The sequence below is a fragment of the Pongo abelii genome, chromosome 2 (assembly GCF_028885655.2).
Source record: "Pongo abelii isolate AG06213 chromosome 2, NHGRI_mPonAbe1-v2.0_pri, whole genome shotgun sequence".
NCBI lineage: Eukaryota > Metazoa > Chordata > Mammalia > Primates > Hominidae > Pongo > Pongo abelii.
In genome coordinates this window covers 26,158,716-26,177,467 of record NC_085928.1, presented here as the reverse complement: position 1 = coordinate 26,177,467, position 18,752 = coordinate 26,158,716, and the positions used below count along the sequence as shown (strand labels likewise).

Below are 18,752 nucleotides of genomic sequence, written 5' to 3'. Positions count from 1 at the left end.
GTCTAGCATCCTTGCCAATTATTTTTCTTTTTTGCCAACTGAATGGGGGAAAAAAGCCATTTTTTTTTAATTCTAGTTTTTCATTTAGTGAGTTTGAGCATCATGTTTCTTTATATGGGCTTCCTATTTATAGCTGTTAGCCAATTTTATTTGAATTATATTTTTTATTTCTAGGAGCAGGCTGAATAGAAGTATTAATGTATCTATGCTAAAAATCCATTTTTCTAAGCCCTTAATCAACTTAAGGTGTCTTTTGCCATTCAAAAAGTTTAAATTCGTATACAAGCATATTTTTTATTTATGATGTTGGGGTTTTGAAATCTTGGTTAAGAAAGTCCCTTCTGTCCCCGGATTACATAATATTCTCCTAAAATTTATTTAATCCTCTCAGTTGTATTCTTCCGTTGAAATCATTTTTTTACTGAAATTTATTTTCGCATATAGCACAAGGAAGGGGCCAAGATAATTCAACATTTCGTTAATCAGGCATATAGATCTAGAGCGGGGAATGTCCGATACCATTCCAGGTTATACAAGCGAGATTAATGTCAGATCTTAGGAGCATTTCCAGTACAGGTTAAAACTGTCACGCGGTCGGCGGGATTGCAGGTGATGCAGCAAGCCTGGTGTCCTCGACAGGAGACGGTTTCCCATCTAGGACCGTTGGATAGGGTTCCTTTCTGAGCTTCCAGCTCTGTAGTATCTATCAGCCCGCTGATAGGGCAGCCTCCCGACGCCACTCAAAACATCCTAAAGGCCCCAAGCCAAACCCCGCTACTAGTAGAACCAACAGTCCAAAGGAAAGAGCCACGACGCTCTGCGCATGTGCGCTCTTCGCAAGCTGAAACTCATGCGGGGAGCTCTTCAGCAAGTTCCGCCTTCCAGCCTGAAGCGCATGCGCAGCCTCGGTTCCGTTGCGTAGTGTGCGCCTCTGTGGGACACTGCAGGGTGCAGGGACAACTACGAAGATGGCGGTTGCGCGCTTGGCCGCTGTGGCGGCCTGGGTACCTTGTCGGAGCTGGGGCTGCGCAGCCGTCCCCTTCGGTCCCCACCGTGGCCTCAGCGCGCTGCTTGCACGGATACCTCAGCGGGCGCCACGGTGGCTCCCAGGTCAGTGTCCGAAAGGCGGGAGTAGGATGCGTTCTTTCGAACGCCGCGGATTCCGTCAGTTACTGTGCCTGTGCAGTGCGTCTTTGGCGCCCGGTTCAAAAATGCTCCTCCCTCCCCCTTTCTCAGCACCCCAGTTCTAGGCGCTTTGTAGACTTCTGGTGAAGCCTGTGAGGAGAGCTCTGCCGCGGCCCTGCGGCATTCTGGGCACCCCGGGCCCTCGCTGGCGTTTTACACTGTGCAGTTTAAAGAGCTCCTGCTCCTTACCTGCCTCCCCTGCATTAAACGCCAACACTAGAAAAAATTAAAATGTGCGTTTAATGCATTATTATTAGTTACTTCTAGGAATTTGTAGATTGTGACTCCTAAAATGCTTAGAGTGACTCTCCTTTGAGTTTAGGGAACTTAACAATGCGAGGCTTGTTCTTTGTAAAAGTGTGGACGCCCTCATAAGCCTAATTTCTAGTTTTGCCTTCTTGCTGCACCCACTCAGTGAAAGAACCATAATCATTATTGCACAAAGGAAACTAGAATTTGGGCCAAAAATCAGAGAACCTCGTATATGTATATATAGTCTTTGAGTTAGATCTTTTTATTTTTTTGGCTTTGTGTGTTGTTCACACCATTGCCACGTAGCTGTCAGATGATGCATGGTGCTTGGAGTGGTAATTAATGTCACAGCAGAGATCTTTTGTATGGAGATTTTTTATCCAATTTTTAAACTTTTATAATCAGATTAACTTGCATTTAATTGTGCGCAACCAAAAGGCATGTTACACATGCAAATACGCCTAGTAAAATGTAGTATGTCAGTTCATTAACCAGAGTATAATATTATTTCATCTATTTAGCACTTATTCATTGAGCACTTATGCACCAGGCTTTGAACTAATCCTTATGTTCAGAGATGATTTATGAATATAATTATATGAATCTGTCTACTTAGAACTTACATTAAATAAATTATAATCATCTCGGGGGAAATTATGTTTTGAGAGGTGATTTCTGGAAGAGGATAGTAAGAATTTTTTTTAGCGCTCAGCTAAGTAGATGGGAAATGAACATGAGTGGATCAACATAACTGGTCCTTACCAAAAGTTTTAAATTTGGCATATTTCTCTATACTTTGAAACAAGCTTTTATGTAAAAAGGATAGCTTTAAGGCCTTCAATTACATCTTTAAAAAATCAACTTCTTAATTACAAAATGGGGAAAATTTTAGCAGCACACATGGATTCTCTTCTCAAGACTGAGAAGTTTTCAAAGTGGAGGACGGCTTCATTTAATATAAAAAAAGAAAATGTATTAGTCCAAAGACTCTAAGGAAGTACACAAACCTAGTGTCTTGGGAAAGAAGACGTGGGATTATAAATGACTCTTTTAAAAAAATATCTACTTGTTTCTTAAGAGCAAGTATGGATTTTATAATTGGGGAAAATTTGAAAAATGATGAAATAGAATAATCTTATAAAGTTCATCAGTTGTACTGTTGTACTTAAATTACACTGAAATCTTTGTGTACCATTTGCAGAAAGCCAAACCAACAAATAGAACGCAAAGTCATTGCATAGGTCTATAAGAAATCTCTTTCCAAAAACGATACTATCATATGTTATATTTAAAGAAACTGCTCATTGAACCCACCTCAGCTGATAATAAAATTGTGAGTTGTTACCATGGCTCATGATTTCTTGGTTGAGGTAGGCGGATGGGTGGGCAGGTGGACGGGAGTCAGTAATAAAAAGGCCACAGCACGTCCTCCTTTGAAACAATTTTCCAAGGGCAGACCAAACCTGTTTCTTCCCTGACCCCCAAGAAAGTAGGGGATGCAAGGCCAGGCATGGTGGCTCACACCTGTAATTTCAGCAATGGGAGGCCAAGGTGGGAGGGTCACTTGAGCCTGGGAGTTTGAGACCAGTCTGGGCAACGTAGTGAGACCCTGTCTCCACAAAAAATACAAAAATTAACCAGGTGTGGTGGTACATGCATGTAGTGCAGCTACTGGGGAGGCTGAGGCGGGATGATGGCTTGAGCCTGGGGAGTCGAGGAGGTCCAGGCTGACGTAAGCTAGGATTGCACCACTGCACTCTAGCCTGAGTGACAAGGTGAGACCCTGTCTCAAAAAAAAAAAAAGAGAAAAATAAGGGATGTGAAACTTATCAAACAAAAAATAAATTTAAAAACAAAGCCAAAAATCTCACAAGAGAGGGCTGAAACTATTGCGGGTAAATCTGAATGTTGATTGATAACTGTTTAGGATAGATGATAAAGCAGCAACAGGAAAATGTTTTTTTGATTAGTCTCTGTCTTTTGTTGTCTTCAAATTCCTACCACATTGTGTATTTTGGAAGAATCAAGATTGGACTTTGCTCAAAGAAGTTACTGATGTTGACATGATTTTAAAACTGGAGATCTCATGCACAGACTTATTAACTTAGTACTTTGAGTCTGTTCTTGTTTTTTGTATTAAATGGAAATAGTATTTAACATCAATTCATTGAGATAAGAAAGTTAAGATCGAAAATATATATGGTTTTCCAAAGACTGAATTTACAAACCATAGTTTACTTTTTGTGTACTTTGTTTAGCTTGTAGGCAAAAGACGTCACTCTCATTCCTTAATCGACCAGACCTTCCAAACCTGGCTTATAAGAAGCTAAAAGGCAAAAGTCCAGGAATTATCTTCATCCCTGGCTGTCTTTCTTATATGAATGGTACAAAAGCATTGGCGATTGAGGAGTTTTGCAAATCTCTAGGTCACGCCTGCATAAGGTAGGAACAACACATTACTGAGAAAATATTGCTACTGTTAGCATTACAATGAAGAATTACTTCTGTTCTAATTAGTTGAAGTAAATGCCAGCATTTTTATACATTATTTTAACGGTCTGTAAACTTGCATCTTGTGATGTAGGGTAATTTTAAAAGCAACCTTTAAAAGACCTTTTTTAAAGGCCTTTGTGCCACGCTGACAACCCTGGCAGGAAAGGACATCTTAAGGGAAATAGTGGTAACTAAGCTCTTTAGAGTCAATAATGTATGTGACAACAAACAGATATACTAGTTGGCTTTCATGCAGTCTCTTATATTATCATTTTCCACTGGGGACTTAAGGACTTTATTTGATCACTGTTTATCTAAAAGTAATACATGTATTTAAAAGTATTATATAATGCAAATTTCTGCTGAGTTTTCTCTTCCCTCTCCTGTAATCTGACTATGTATAAGCATAAATAGGGATAAGTGGTACTTAACTCAAGCTTGATTTTATAATTCCTAATTTTTCATACTGAGAGTTATTTTAGTAAATAACTATGTTATTATAAGGTCTGCCTATAGCATCATATGTTTAGTATCCACTGTCCAAAAGAGATGGTATGATTTCGTAAAAAGAAGATTAGCCTGGAATTCAAGAAACATGAGTTCTAGAATAAATTCAAGCAATAACTATGACAAGACAAGTAAGTTAATAAACATTGGACCTAAGTTTGTCATCAAAAGGAGGAGGTTGGACTAGAGATAACTTCTGAGTTATTTTCTAGCACTAACAGCCTAAAAATCTATCCATCTAAATTTTTAGAAGAGTGACTCACTAACATTCATTCAATAATTCTAGAAAATACAGCTATATATAAAACTTTCAGACTACCTGTTCAATATATTAGCAGCAATTATGTCAATTATATGGATTTAATCTTATTTCTTTTACCAAACTAATGAATTATTTTATTTTCATACTCAGAACTCTTTTAAAATCTGTTCTGACTTATTCTGAAGATTGGAGTACTTTTTGGAAATAGATTCTCTAGCACTATACTGAGTGCTGCATAATAACAAAGAATTATAAAACATTGACTTGCCTATGAGGACCTTTCATTCAGGGTGGGGAAACACAAGATAAAATACATGTGAGAAATTTGGCAGAAATACTCATCAGAATGTGATTGTGTTAAAAGAACAGTATACTTAATTGCATAAAGTTGGAGACAGTGGGATTGAAACAGATAAAGGAACGTTGAAGAATAATTCAGATTTGGGTAGGAGGGAAGTGCTGTCCAGGAGGGGGGACTGTCCTGAGCAGAACATCATAATATCAAAAATATTGTTAACACTTTTCTTTTTTGCCACTGAATAAATTTAAATCAAGAAATCACCATTTTCCCAGTTCTAAAATTTCAGCTTTGAGACTATGAGAGTTATAACCAGTTCCTGTCTCCCTATAAGACATAATGTGGCTTTTCTGCATTTTGGATCCCGTATGAGTATACCTTCATAAAGAATAGTGCTTAACTACAAATATTTAGTTTGAACAAGTTCCATTTTATTTGCTCTTATCAAAGTTCATCACAATCTAATTATTGTTAACTATTGATTGCACTTTATTACAAGAGATTTTATCTTCTATTCTCTAATTTTTCAGGTTGCTTTTGTTGGGATTTTTTGCTGTAAAATTTAGATCTTCAATGATGAAATAGTTTATTACACAAGAAATAAAACATATGACTATATGAAAATGTTTTATTAAGGTCCTATCACCATTCCTAAAATAAGACTGATTCAGATCTCAGGAATATAACATATGGTTTTAAGGCTGGTATTCTCTCATAATTATTTGTAATAGAATTTTTATTTGGGACTACATCCCAGACTATTGAGGCTGCTAAGATGGAGATGTGCTACTGTTTAAAAGTTTTAAAGTGCTGAATATGTTTGGATTATCTTTGTCTCTGGATTGGGGTTCAGCGAGAGTTAACTGTATTTTTTTAATGGTACCCTATTAGTATCACCAAGTATTTATATTTTCCTTCATGAAAGAGCTGTACAAGTATTTTGCATCCTCACCATATATTTGGAAGGCAGCTAACTGTAAAAGATGCCACATTCAGCCATATCCAATTGCCAACAAAAAGAGAGAAAAGGAGAAAATTAGTTGGTGTCTTTCCCCCTTTTTCCCTCCACCCCTTCTACCCATCTCTTACATACCCTGGATTGAGGGGGAAACAGTAACTGATTTAGACTGCACCAGTTGCCCTCTTCTATTTCCCAAGGATCCAAAATCGTTTCACTTCAAACCTAAAGAAAAATTTAATTTCTTGTCTCCCCTATTTCTCATAAATCCCTTACTACTGTACCAGCCATTCCACCAAAAAGGTTCATTTGAACTAGGCTCTGGGAAAGGATATCAGTAAAGAAGGGAAAAGATATCAGTAAAGAAGATGATGGAAGAAGGTATTCCAGGTAAAGGAACCAACAGTGTGAGGTGTGAAACACATAAGAAAACATAGACCTATTTTAGCAACAGTAAGTTCATCAATTTGTCTAAAGCAGTAGTATTCCCTGATGAAGTGAGTACTACTGTAAAATTTAGTAGTAAAAAAAAATTTACTGTAAAATTAATTGTGAAATCAATCTGAAATGACCAGAATATAATGGTTCAAAAAAACAGGCCAAAGCACTAAGTGTTTATGTTGTATATTGCAGGGAGCACTGAAGGTAATGCTATAATGTTAAAGAAAAAAACTGACACGTATATAGTGACTCTATTTAAAGACAGAGTCATAGAGACACAAGATAGAAGGCTACTGTGATAGTCTAGGTCTAAGATGACAAATAAACACCTACACCAAGATACTGGACTTACCAAAGTACCAAGAAAGGGATGAACATAAGAAGAAATGAGAATGAATGGTGATGGTATAGGGCAGGCAGTATTCTGTAGCCTGGAAAAACAAATGAATAAAACAGTCTGCTCTTAAGGAACTGACATTCTAGTCAGAGGGAGATGAATGTTTAAAAACAAACTTGATTACAATACAATATGAAAAGTGTTGAGTACGTACAAAAGAAAGTGACTGGTACTAAGTGGGGCGTATATGTCAAGTGAAGTTCCTCAGAGGAGGTGACATGACTTAAAGGATGACTACAAATTTGGGTTGGGGAGGAAGCTGTTCTTTGCAGCAGAACAGCATGCTAAGGCTCTAAGTTATAAAAGGGTGTAACTGGGAATTAGGAGTAGTTCAATATGACTAGGGTTTAGGTAACCTGTAGGTGTGGTATGATACTTTATACCACCATGATTTTTTATTGATTTGATACCCTTAAGGAGAGGTAAAATTCATAGATCAGACAGATAACTGAGCCTAGATAACTAGGAAGTTGGAAGGAGAAAGGGATGGGTTGGTGATGATGAATTTTATTCTGGTCTCCTTCCCTTCCATTAATTCACTAAATATACACTAAGCACCTACCACTCGCAGGGAACTGAACTAGGCATTAGGAACGCATTGAAACAAAGCTTGTGCCCATGTGGAACTTTCATTCTAATGTGGGAGACAGACCATAAATAATCAAATATATCTCAAGTAGTAATAAGTGCTATGAAGAAAATGAAGCAGAGTAAAGAATTAGAGAATGATGAAAGCAGCACAGTTTTAATAATTGAATGGTTATGGGAGGCTTTTCTGAGGATGTAATATTTGAGCCAAAGGCCTGAATGAAGTGTGGGAGCAATCTAAATGGCTATCTGGAGGAGGGTATGCCATATGGAGAGAAAAGCTGATGAGATGGGAACTTCAAGAAGGAAAGTAAAGATACAGTTGGGAGGGAGGGAGGGAGAGAGAAAAAACAATGAGAAATGAGATCAGAGAGGTGATCAGGCCCCAAAGTATGGTAAGGACTCTGGATTTAAAGATTATAGAAAGCCTTTGGAGGGTTTGCAAGACATGGTTTTGTTTTAAAAGGATCACTCCACTATATAGGGAAAGACTATGAGTGTGAAAATGCAAAGAGGAGACTTTTTAGGAGACTATTGCATTAAGTTCGGTTGAGAGACAGTGTGACTAGGACCAGGCTGGTAGCAGTGGAGGAGGTGAGAAAGTGATTGGACACAGGAGGTATTTGAAAGTTAATAAGCCAGTAGAATTTGCTAAAATACATATTGATTGTGATGTTTTACTATAAGCATTATAGTAATGAGGAAGGTGCTATCTTTCTTAAAAATTAAAGAAGCAAATATATAGATATTTAGATACAGATTTTTTTCCCTTTTTCCAGGTTTGATTACTCAGGAGTTGGAAGTTCAGATGGTAACTCAGAGGAAAGCACACTGGGGAAATGGAGAAAAGATGTTCTTTCTATAATTGATGACTTAGCTGATGGGCCACAGGTGACTGTTTTTGTTAAGTATGATGATAATCACTATAACCTCGTATTTAAGCTGTCTTTTTTTGTTTTGTTTTGTTTTGTTTTTTGAGATGGAGTCTCGTGCTGTCACCCAGCCTGGAGTGCAGTGGCGCTGTCTCGGCTCACTGCAAGCTCCACCTCCCGGGTTCACGCCATCCTCCTGCCTCAGCCTCCCAAGTAGCTGGGACTACAGGCGCCCGCCACCATGCCCAGCTAATTGTTCGTATTTTTAGTAGAGACGGGGTTTCACCGTGTTAGCCAGGATGGTCTCGATCTCCTGACCTCGTGATCTGCCCACCTGGGCCTCCCAAAGTGCTGGGATTACAGGCGTGAGCCACCGTGCCCGGCCTAAGCTGTTTCTTTAGATATGAAAATGTTTTTATTTAATTTAAATGTTTAATCAATTTTGATATTTGATTTAAAATGATTCTATTATTTTTACTTTCTAATTTTTTTATTGTACATATTTTGTTTTATGTTTATAACCTGTTCTATCTTAAAGACCTAATATTTTATTTTATTTTATTTTTAGATTCTTGTTGGATCTAGCCTTGGAGGGTGGCTTATGCTTCATGCTGCAATTGCACGACCAGAAAAGGTCGTGGCTCTTCTTGGTGTAGCTACAGCTGCAGATACCTTAGTGACAAAGTTTAATCAGCTTCCTGTTGAGGTAAGTCAAAAGTCACTTTTGCCACCTCAATATATTTACCACTTATAATTCTTCTGCTCCCTCTTTCTTTGAGGGAAGGAGGGACAGAAAACAATAATTCCTTTGACTTACTGTGCTGGCCCAACTTTTGTCTTAGCTGCCTTTCTGTACACAATCTCTTTTCTATCTTTAACTATTTGGCATCTTCTTTAAGATTTCCTTTCTTCATAGTCTCTTCAAATCATTCTGCCAAATATTTGAGACACATTAACAAAATCACACTTTGAAGTTTCTTTTTTTTTTAGCCACATTTTCTTTATTATTACATTTACTTATTTGGATCATACATCATGATCTCCTTTTGTTCCTCTTACTTTGTGGCATATGGGCAGTAGTGCCTGTTCTTATGACTATGTTAGAGTGGGCTAATGAACTGCAACTGCAGTCATCCCTTGGTATCTGAAGGGGATTGCTTCCAAGACCTCCCATGGATACCAAAATCCATAGATGGTCAAGTCTCTGAAAAAAAAAATGGTGTAGTATTTGCACATAATCTCGTATAATCTAAATCATCTCTAGATTACTTAAAATACCTAGTACAATGTAAGCGCTATGTAAATTGTTGTTATACTGTATCGTTTAGGGAATACGGACAAGAAAAAAAGTCTGTACACATTCAATACAGATGTAATCTTTTTTTCCAGATATTTTTGATCCAAAGTTAGTTGAATCCATGGATGCAGAAACCATGAATATGGAGAGCTGTCTTTGTTTTAGCCTAAAAGCAGCCTCAGTTCCTCTCAACAGAACTCGCCAGACAGATATTGTCAATCAGAGTGACAGAGACACAGAAATTAAAGAAAACAGAGCAGTAGTTAAAAAATATGGTCCCTAGGCTAGCAGCAGCAGCAGCACCTGAGAACTTGTTAGAAACCCAAATTCTTGGGTTTTACCCTGAATCAGAAACTGGGGGTATGGCCCAGCAGTCTGTGTTTCAACAAACCTCTTGTAAAGTTTGAGAACAATGCTTTAGAGAATGGAGGAAGAGGAGAAGGAGGTTCAGAAATAAAAAAAGAAGAAAAAACATATGTAGTGTTGAATAGTAGAATGTCATTGATTTGCCTCAAGTTCTGCATTAATACCTGTGCCATGTATTAACTAAGTTCATTCTTAGTTCACGTTGTATTCAGCTCCTTAAGAAATAGCATTGTGTGTGTATTCAGGTTTCTCATAATATTTCCTATGAGAGCTAAAATTACAAAGCTGGTCTTCCTTGAACTTATCTCCTGTTTCTGAATTTTGTTCGCTTTCTTGGTGGTTTCTCGTACATAGTTTGTCAGTGTCTTTATGTTTTTCCCACCATTGCCATTTTGTGGATCTAAATGTGGACTCCTTGCTCCATCCTCTTAACTCAGTAATACAGCGCTTCTCGGGTAGGAAATTATCTCAAAGACATGGCAGATTGAAAAGGAGTTGATTTTGGGGGGTTGGGGGATTTATTGTATTTTGTAATTATTGGTAAATGACAAAACCTGTGTACATTTGTTTTGGTTTTGTTTTTATTTTGGGGGGTTTTTAGGGTATCTCTGTTGCCCAGGCTGGAGTGCAGTGGTGCAGTCATTGCTTACTGCGCCTTGACCTCCCAGACTCAAGAGATCCTCCCACCTCAGCCTCCTGAGTAGCTGGGACCACAAGTGCACACCACTATGCCTGGCTGATTTTTGTATTTTTTGTAGCGATGGGGGTCTCGTCATGTTGCCCAGGCCGGTCTTGAACTCCTAGGCTTGAGAGATTCTCCTGCCTTGTACCCCCAAAGTGCTGAGATTACAGACATAAGCCACTGTGCCTGGCCATGTACATTTCTCTGTGTGTGTGTGTGTGTGTGTGTGTGTGTTCACATCAGTCAGAGTGAGGCTAGGGTAGATACTTTCTAATTGAGAAGATTTATAATGTGCAAATCAAGGCATTTTTTGCTAATACTTAATCAGATAAGCAGTTGTTAACAGAAGCATGTTGAGCCCTTGGTTAACTTAAAAGCATGTATAAGGTTAACTTAAAAGCACCAACACTAAGACCACTATCTCTTCTCCACATAAACAGCTAGCTCTAACAATGTCAACGGAGCAGATGTGGAGATTTTTACTGTCTTTTATAATCCTGGGAATAGTAAGCCCAGCATTTCTCATTACTTCTGTAAGAACTTGACCATCCCTTAACTGACTCTAATCATTATCACCTTCTTTGGACACTAGAGGGCCTCAGACATAATGCACAGCTGTTAGGAATGTAAGCTTCTGAACCGCATTGCCTTGATAAGTTTTGTTGATGTAGAACTTAATATATTGTACATTTTCTTTGGGTAATGTCTTTGCTGTTTCTGAACTTGTTGTTCTTGAGGATTTGAGACATACAACATTTTATAAAGTTAACTTTGTTCTTCAAATGGACCATTTTCATTCAATTCAGTGGCAGGTAACAGAGCTAGTTGGGGGCCAGGGATGCTTAAAATGAAACTATTATTAATTCAGTGTCTCCTTAATTAGCAAAGCCTCCACTTCAGCTAATAATCAGTGGGACTAAGTTCTATCTGCTAAAGTATTTAAATTCAGGAACAATCTTGAGTAGCTTGAGGATAGCTAAATGCCATCTTTACTTTAAATATTTGGTTCATATGTTGTTTTAATACAGAGAATGCCATGATACTGATATAGATTTATACATTTTATAGTTTTGTAGAATTTCATTAATTTTAAATCATTTGGAGACATATTTAGAAATACTGTTTTTTTTTTTTTACTGAATTATTAAGTCTTTTTGGAGTTAAAAATACATTAAAAGCCTAAGTACATATAGATTATATTATGTCATACATATTTTTTAAGTTCTTGTTTTCCTTTTTACATTTGCAATAAATTAACAATTTTAAACATGGGAAAATCATAGTATATTTGTTGAAACTTTAAATTTTTCAAATATGTTATGTGTAGCTTTTCTTTCCTTATTTTTTAAAATTTTTGATAAGATGTCCATTCCATTTTTCTAGAAATGCCGTTCATGTTATATGATTGTAAGAGTCTTGAAACTATTCATAGCTTGATTTTTTTTTTTAGTTTTAAGCTGTGATCATCTTTCCAAGAATTTATTATATATAAATAAACTTTTATGCTCAAAAGTGTTCATGACAATACCACAGTATGAGATGGTCAAACTAATTAAGTCAATTATGGTGGACTGCTGTGCAGCATTAAAACCTTTTCATAGAATTTTTTAAACCCAGAAATACATGTACTAAATAAAGCAGCATAAAAAACTGTATATGAATGTGTAATATGTATGTATTTTACATATTACATAAAAACCAAAACAAATATAGACAAATATTGGAAGGAAATAAGCCACATATAAATGGTTTTTCTCTCCATAAGATAGGATTATGGGTGATTTATTTCTTTAATTATTTTTATGTTTTCTGTAATGACTGCATGTTACTCATTATACAAAATTCTAATTTTTTTAGAAAAATTAAGATAAATTATATAAAAAATAGGAGTTCTCAAAAAGTCAAAGGACATGTATATTTCATTTTAAGGGAATAAATGTATAGATATTATTGTTTGGCTTTCAGGAAGTATGTGGAAGACTTCCTTGTCATCTAGAACAAAAATGAAATTTTTTTCTCTTTTGTAGGACTCTGGAAGGAAAAACTATATTTCTTTACATTCAGCCTAAAATTGCATGAGTATGTGTATGATTGTTACAGTGTAATTACTCTTTTTTTTAATTCTTAGTTCTGTGTTTGATTCTTTCTCTTCTTCCCCTATGCCATACCCATTTTCGCTACTTATAAGCACTTTTAGGTTGACAATTTTGAAATCTAAACAGTGTTTATTCTAAGATTTGATTTTATTTAAATATGAATGATACCTGGACTGATTCCAAGAAATTGTACTTCTTTTCTCCCCCTTCATTTTTCTTTTCAGTTGGGGTGAAGCAACATCTGATTTGAGGTAGTGTATGATAAAGTTAGATAGATCTAAATTTAAGTTTGAGTCTTAGCCATAACAGTTAGTAGCCCAGCCCTGAACTGTTGAGCACAATATTTCATTTATCTAAACCATAATATCCTCTTTTATAAAAATAGAATAATAGAATTATTATCAGAATCTTATGGAATAATATGTATAAAATACCCATCACAGTACCTTGCGTATAGTAATTATTGATAATTATTATTGTTATACTTTTGTTATCTCTATCCTCTTATTCAAGAACTGCATTCTTTAGATTACTTAAAACTATTGCATGTGTTAATGTTGCCTAAAGTCACAAATACTTTTATTTTTCTTTCTTTTTCCAATAGCTAAAAAAGGAAGTAGAGATGAAAGGTGTGTGGAGCATGCCATCAAAATACTCTGAAGAAGGAGTTTATAACGTTCAGTACAGTTTCATTAAAGAAGCTGAACATCACTGCTTGTTACATAGCCCAATTCCTGTGAACTGCCCTATAAGATTGCTCCATGGCATGAAGGATGACATTGTACCTTGGCATACATCAATGCAGGTTGCCGATCGAGTACTCAGCACAGATGTGGATGTCATCCTCCGAAAACATAGTGATCACCGAATGAAGGAAAAAGCAGACATTCAACTTCTTGTTTACACTATTGATGACTTAATTGATAAGCTCTCAACTATAGTTAACTAGTATCACATGTTTAGTTGGTATGTAAACTAATGTATCCAGAAGATTGGAAGAGGGATAACAAATGAAAGATCCTGATACTTTAGGTTTTTCTCTTTCCTCTATTTTGTAAATATCAGATGAGTATTATTTAATGATGTATTTGCACAAGTAATGCAAATTGTGAAGAAGGACCAGCTGCTGTTTAAAAAATTTTCTCCTTCCTTCTGTCCTTGAATTTTTTCATTAAAGTATTTCCTTTTTTTTAATTCAAGAAAAGTTTACCTTTCTTAGGCTTATGTTAGCTATGCCAGCTCTTAATTGCATCCTTTTCTAATTAGGATTATTAATAAAGCGTGAATATCTTGTTTTTTATTATAGAGGGAAATTTGTAACATCTGATTTGAAAATGCAATTCACAAAATATAGGGAAATTTTTATTGAAGTAAATTTGAAATGATGGAGAAATTTCAGAAGCATAATAAAAGTTCACAATAAGGATAATACTTTATATAATGTATAAAGTATATATATTATATAATGTTATATAAACTGCACATTATATTCAAACTTAAGCTTTTTTTTTAAAGTCCCAAAATTGTACAGTGATACAAGGAGCTATTTCTGAATTTTGGCTTATGTGTAATATATTTAAATGGGGAATTTCATCTAAAACGATGTAGCATTTTAATACTCTGATTGGTAAAATTAAAGAGGAAATTGATCTTTATATATTATTTCTTGCAGAAACATTCATTATTTTATTAATATTGCCCTAAGTACAACTAGGCAAGTGATTGCCACCTAAATCAGAAGACGTTCTAAAGTCAGTAAGAAAGTGTGAAATGCTAGTATAAAGGTTGTTTTTTTTTCTTTTCTGAATAAAGTGAGGTGTAGATTCAGCCTTGATATTATTGAGTTAATATTTTTTATTTATTAATTTTGGCTGGACTTTAGCTTGATTAGGTTATTATCTGTCAAACCTTTTGAGTTGACAATATGACTCATATATATACATGTATATAAAATGAGTATGTGTCGAAGACTTATTCAACTCATTAATGAGGAAACCAGCAGATAGTAAACCTGGTTCAAAGTACAATTCAAGAAACAGTATTTATGGGCATTGAAGAAAAAATGTTGAGATAAAACTGCTGTGCAGAAAAAAGTGTTAATGAAGCCTACCTGACTACTTATCCTTAGAGACCTGCTTTACAAAGTTGGCCCTTGATTGGCATCTGGGAACTTGGAGTTCAGGCGGCTTCCACCATTCCCAGAACTGATCAAAGTAGCTTACTATATCTAAACTATAAAACAATATAGTTTCTCCTGAACACCTGCTTTCCTTCTGGGAGTCTGGAATTTTAGTATGTGCCAGGCAGAGACTACCCTGACCAGCTCCCAGTAAAAACCCCAGGCACTCAGTCTCTAACAAGCTTTTCTGGTTGACAGTGTTTCACAAGTGCTGTTACAACTGGTCGCTGGGAGAATTAAGCTCATCCTCTGTGATTCCACTGGCAGAGGATTCTTGGAAGCTTGCACTTAGTTTCCCCTGACTTCACCCCATGTGTCTTTTTTCCTTTGCTGATTTTGTTTTGTATCCTTTCACTGTAATAAATCGTGGCCGTGAGCAGAACTGTATGTGGAGTCTTACGAGTCTTCCTAGCAAATCTTCAAATTTGGGGGTGGTGTTGAGGGCCTCTCCGCAGATACAAAACTGGTTTATATCCTGCGAAGCAATTAAACTACAATCCATGGGTTATCTTTTATACTGGACAAAAATTAGAAGCCACAAAGATAAATCATCTATGAGTGCTACAGTCTCTGGTGCTAGAGTGGGTTGATAGAAGATGGCACTGGCTATTCAAGGACTTACCTTGCCTAGACGTTGCTAGGTGTGAGGCTTGTTAGGAACATGAAGGCAAGGGCCCTTGCCAGTGATGGTTTTCTGCGCAAAATAATAAATATGATTAGAGATTCATAATACATATGTAGAGACAGTATAGCATAATGGTTAAGGTTAGAGACAAGCTTGGTTTTTAATTCTGGCTCACCATTTACTAGCTCTGTGACTGAGCAATTAATCTCACTGAGTCTCAGTCTCTTCTGTAAAATAACATAAACCTAGATAATACGGTGTAAGGTCTAAATAAGCACAATACATTTAGAACAATGACACAGGAGGCAGTATGTACAGAACACAGTCCAGTCAGAGACTTGATGGACACAATCCATGAAGGCATAGGAAGGAAAGTGGAGGCAAGGAAGTGGGTAGGTCTAAAGCTGAACTGGACTGGATTTGACCTTCCTGACCTTAAGATCCCAAATAGGAATGTTGTATGCTATTCTTTCAAATGCTAATGGTTTAAAACGAAAAAGGAGAAGGAACCTTTATGATCTAAAGGTAGGAAAATCTTTTAAAATTTAATCTAGCTTTGCAGAGGTTAACATCACAAATTCCAAATGAGTTGCATCCATGAGATTTAGTGTATTTTAGTGCGCTCTTAATTATTTGTTTTTTCCAGTTTTCCCCAAAGCTTTCTGAAACCATTCCATCCCATGTATTTAGTGACGTGTAAAATGCAGGAATAGCTGGGAGCCCTTCAGTGCCTTAGCCCTTGGAACTTGGTCATTATTTAAAATAAGTGACACGACCCCTCTAAATCTCAGTATGCACAACAGAAAGGGATAAGGCAAATACCATTTGAAAAGAAGGCTAAGTGAAGCCACGTAATATATTTTGCTTTTGCTACATCTGTTGAGATTAGAGGCATTTTCAGATACAAATCTAAACTACACCATTCTCCAAACAGCCAGTATAGAAACGTCTCTGGAGAAGGAGAAGAAAAAAGCTCTGGGCAACACTGAGTTTTATAAAATATGGAGATAGAAAGCTGAAAGAATTACTTGCCACATAACTATTCCCAGGATAGTCCCCAAAGTGAATATGTCAAATACTCATTAAATTTGGAACAGTTAAATCTAAAGAATTCTTATATTCTGGGGTTGAGGTGGGTGGAATTTCAATGTACCTTTTTAAGATCCTCTAAATATAGATCTCAAGTAACTTCTTAGTTTAGAAACAATCGTGGAGTATGTGTAATGGTTGGATGAAAAAAATGTGATGCTTTGGTATATTTAGAGAATATACCTAGAAAATTGCAGGCAATTTTTTTAACCAAGTGTATCTTTGGGGGAAAATATACTTTCACATTTTGTCTTCCCCTTTTCCTCGGCTTTCAGGGTTTTGCAGGTAAACTTCTACTAAAGAAGAAGCTCAAAAGTCAGTCTCTCTGAATCCTTTCCTTACTCATCCCCATCTCTCTTTTTCAGGAAGTTTGTTGCTGGGTCCTCTGGGCTCTCTTGTGAACAGTACTCTATCCATGCCTTTTTGGTACCACCTGCTGCTTTGAAATTCTCAGTTTATATCCTAGCTTCCTTCTCTCAAAGGTGACCGAGGTCAGAAGCTTTATTTTGACATCGTTTGTCCTCAGACATCTCTGACTGTGCTATATCAACCCCTTTACTGGCTCCTCCTCCTTGCCCACCTTATAATGTTAATAGTCCTTGAGTTCTGGCCTTGGCAGTCTTCTCTTGCTAGTTATTCACCTTGAGCAACATCACCCATGTTCATGGTTTAGACTACTACCTGCTTGCAGGTGACTCAACTACATACCTACAATCTAGACTCTTGAGCTCCAGACCCATAAAACCAACTGCCTAATGAACTGGGATGGACCATGCGCTTCCCAAATGCAGTAAATCCAAACCTTATTATCTTTTCTGCTTTATGTATCTCCCCACCTATGAGTCCTCTTAAAATAAATGGTGCCACCATTGCTTCTGTTATACAAGTCAAACTTGTGAGTCATTCAGACTGTCTCCTTTTCCTTTACCCAAATCAGATTGATCATCCTGTCTCTCTATGAAAAAGCTCAAACTCTTGCATGATATGTGAGTCCATGCAAGGCTGGTTTAACAAACAAAAACCAGTTGCTGAAAGCCAGTTTAACAACTGGCTTTTGGTGCTGGGGTGGAAGCCCTGATTTGTAGCATTTGCTAACATTCACAGCATAAATATTCCTGCCCTGGCTGGTTTTAAACTACATCATGACATCTCTGAATGCAAAACTGGAAGAAAACGCCCAGTAGCACACCATCACATAGTATTTACACCATATAGAGAAAATAAACGCAAATATCCTCAACATAGCTAACAGTAAAATGTAGCAAAATAAATCAGGAAGTGGTTCATTTTGAGTAACTTTTCTTTGTAATATAACTTATTTAAGAGTAAGTTAATATAACCTAATTGCTAAGAATGACTGAGTTTAGCATCTGTCTCTTTAAATTCCTGAAAATTTAACCATGGGCACTTGCAAACACACCATTTTATGATCTGGAGCCTGCCTGAAATTCCAGCCTCATTTTTCTTTCTATGTTTCTCTTCTCTTTAACCCTATGTTTTATTAATACTGGAAGATTTTCACCTTAAATACACTTCTTTTGACAACAATATTCCCTACCCCTTTTGCCTCACTCTATCCACCTGGCAAACACCTACTTGTCTTTCAAGACTTAAAATAATCTCATTTCTAAATCTTTCCCCTGATTCCTTAACACCCTCCTCCAGGTATGATTGTACCAACCTGAGTTCTTTGTGCATAATTTTAGCATGACATCTGGCATTTATTGTTTACAAGTTTAACTTTGTTACTAAACCAAATTGTCATGTATCATTTACTTTTGTGTCTCAGCTATACACACAGGCCCTTAAAAAGTTGTTGAGGCCAGGCGCGGTGGCTCACACCTATAATCCCAGCTCTTTGGGAGGCTGAGGCAGGCGGATCATGAGGTCAGGAGATTGAGACCATCCTGGCTAACATGGTGAAAACCCCATCTCTACTAAAAATACAAAAATAAGCTAGTTGTGGTGGCGCATGCCTGTAATCCTCGCTACTTGGGAGGCTGAGGCAGGAGAATCGCTTGAACTAGGGAGTCAGAGGTTGCAGTGAGCTGAGATCGTACCATTGCGCCCCAGCCTGGCCACAGAGTGAGACGCCGACTCAAAAAAAAAAAAAGAAAGAAAAAGTTGTTGAAAACATTAACTGTAATACTAGTAGGCACTTAGTA

General features: G+C 36.8%; 1 protein-coding gene across 1 annotated transcript; it reads left to right on the top strand.

The window, feature by feature from the left end:
• The first annotated feature begins 899 nt into the window (after positions 1 to 899).
• ABHD10 (abhydrolase domain containing 10, depalmitoylase) lies at positions 900 to 15,260 on the top strand. Its single transcript, NM_001131289.1, is given in 5 exon segments — positions 900 to 1,110; positions 3,696 to 3,879; positions 8,161 to 8,272; positions 8,822 to 8,959; positions 13,299 to 15,260. Coding segments are annotated over 5 exon segments (921 nt in total). The 5' UTR covers positions 900 to 968; the 3' UTR covers positions 13,644 to 15,260.
• The last annotated feature ends 3,492 nt before the right edge of the window (positions 15,261 to 18,752 follow it).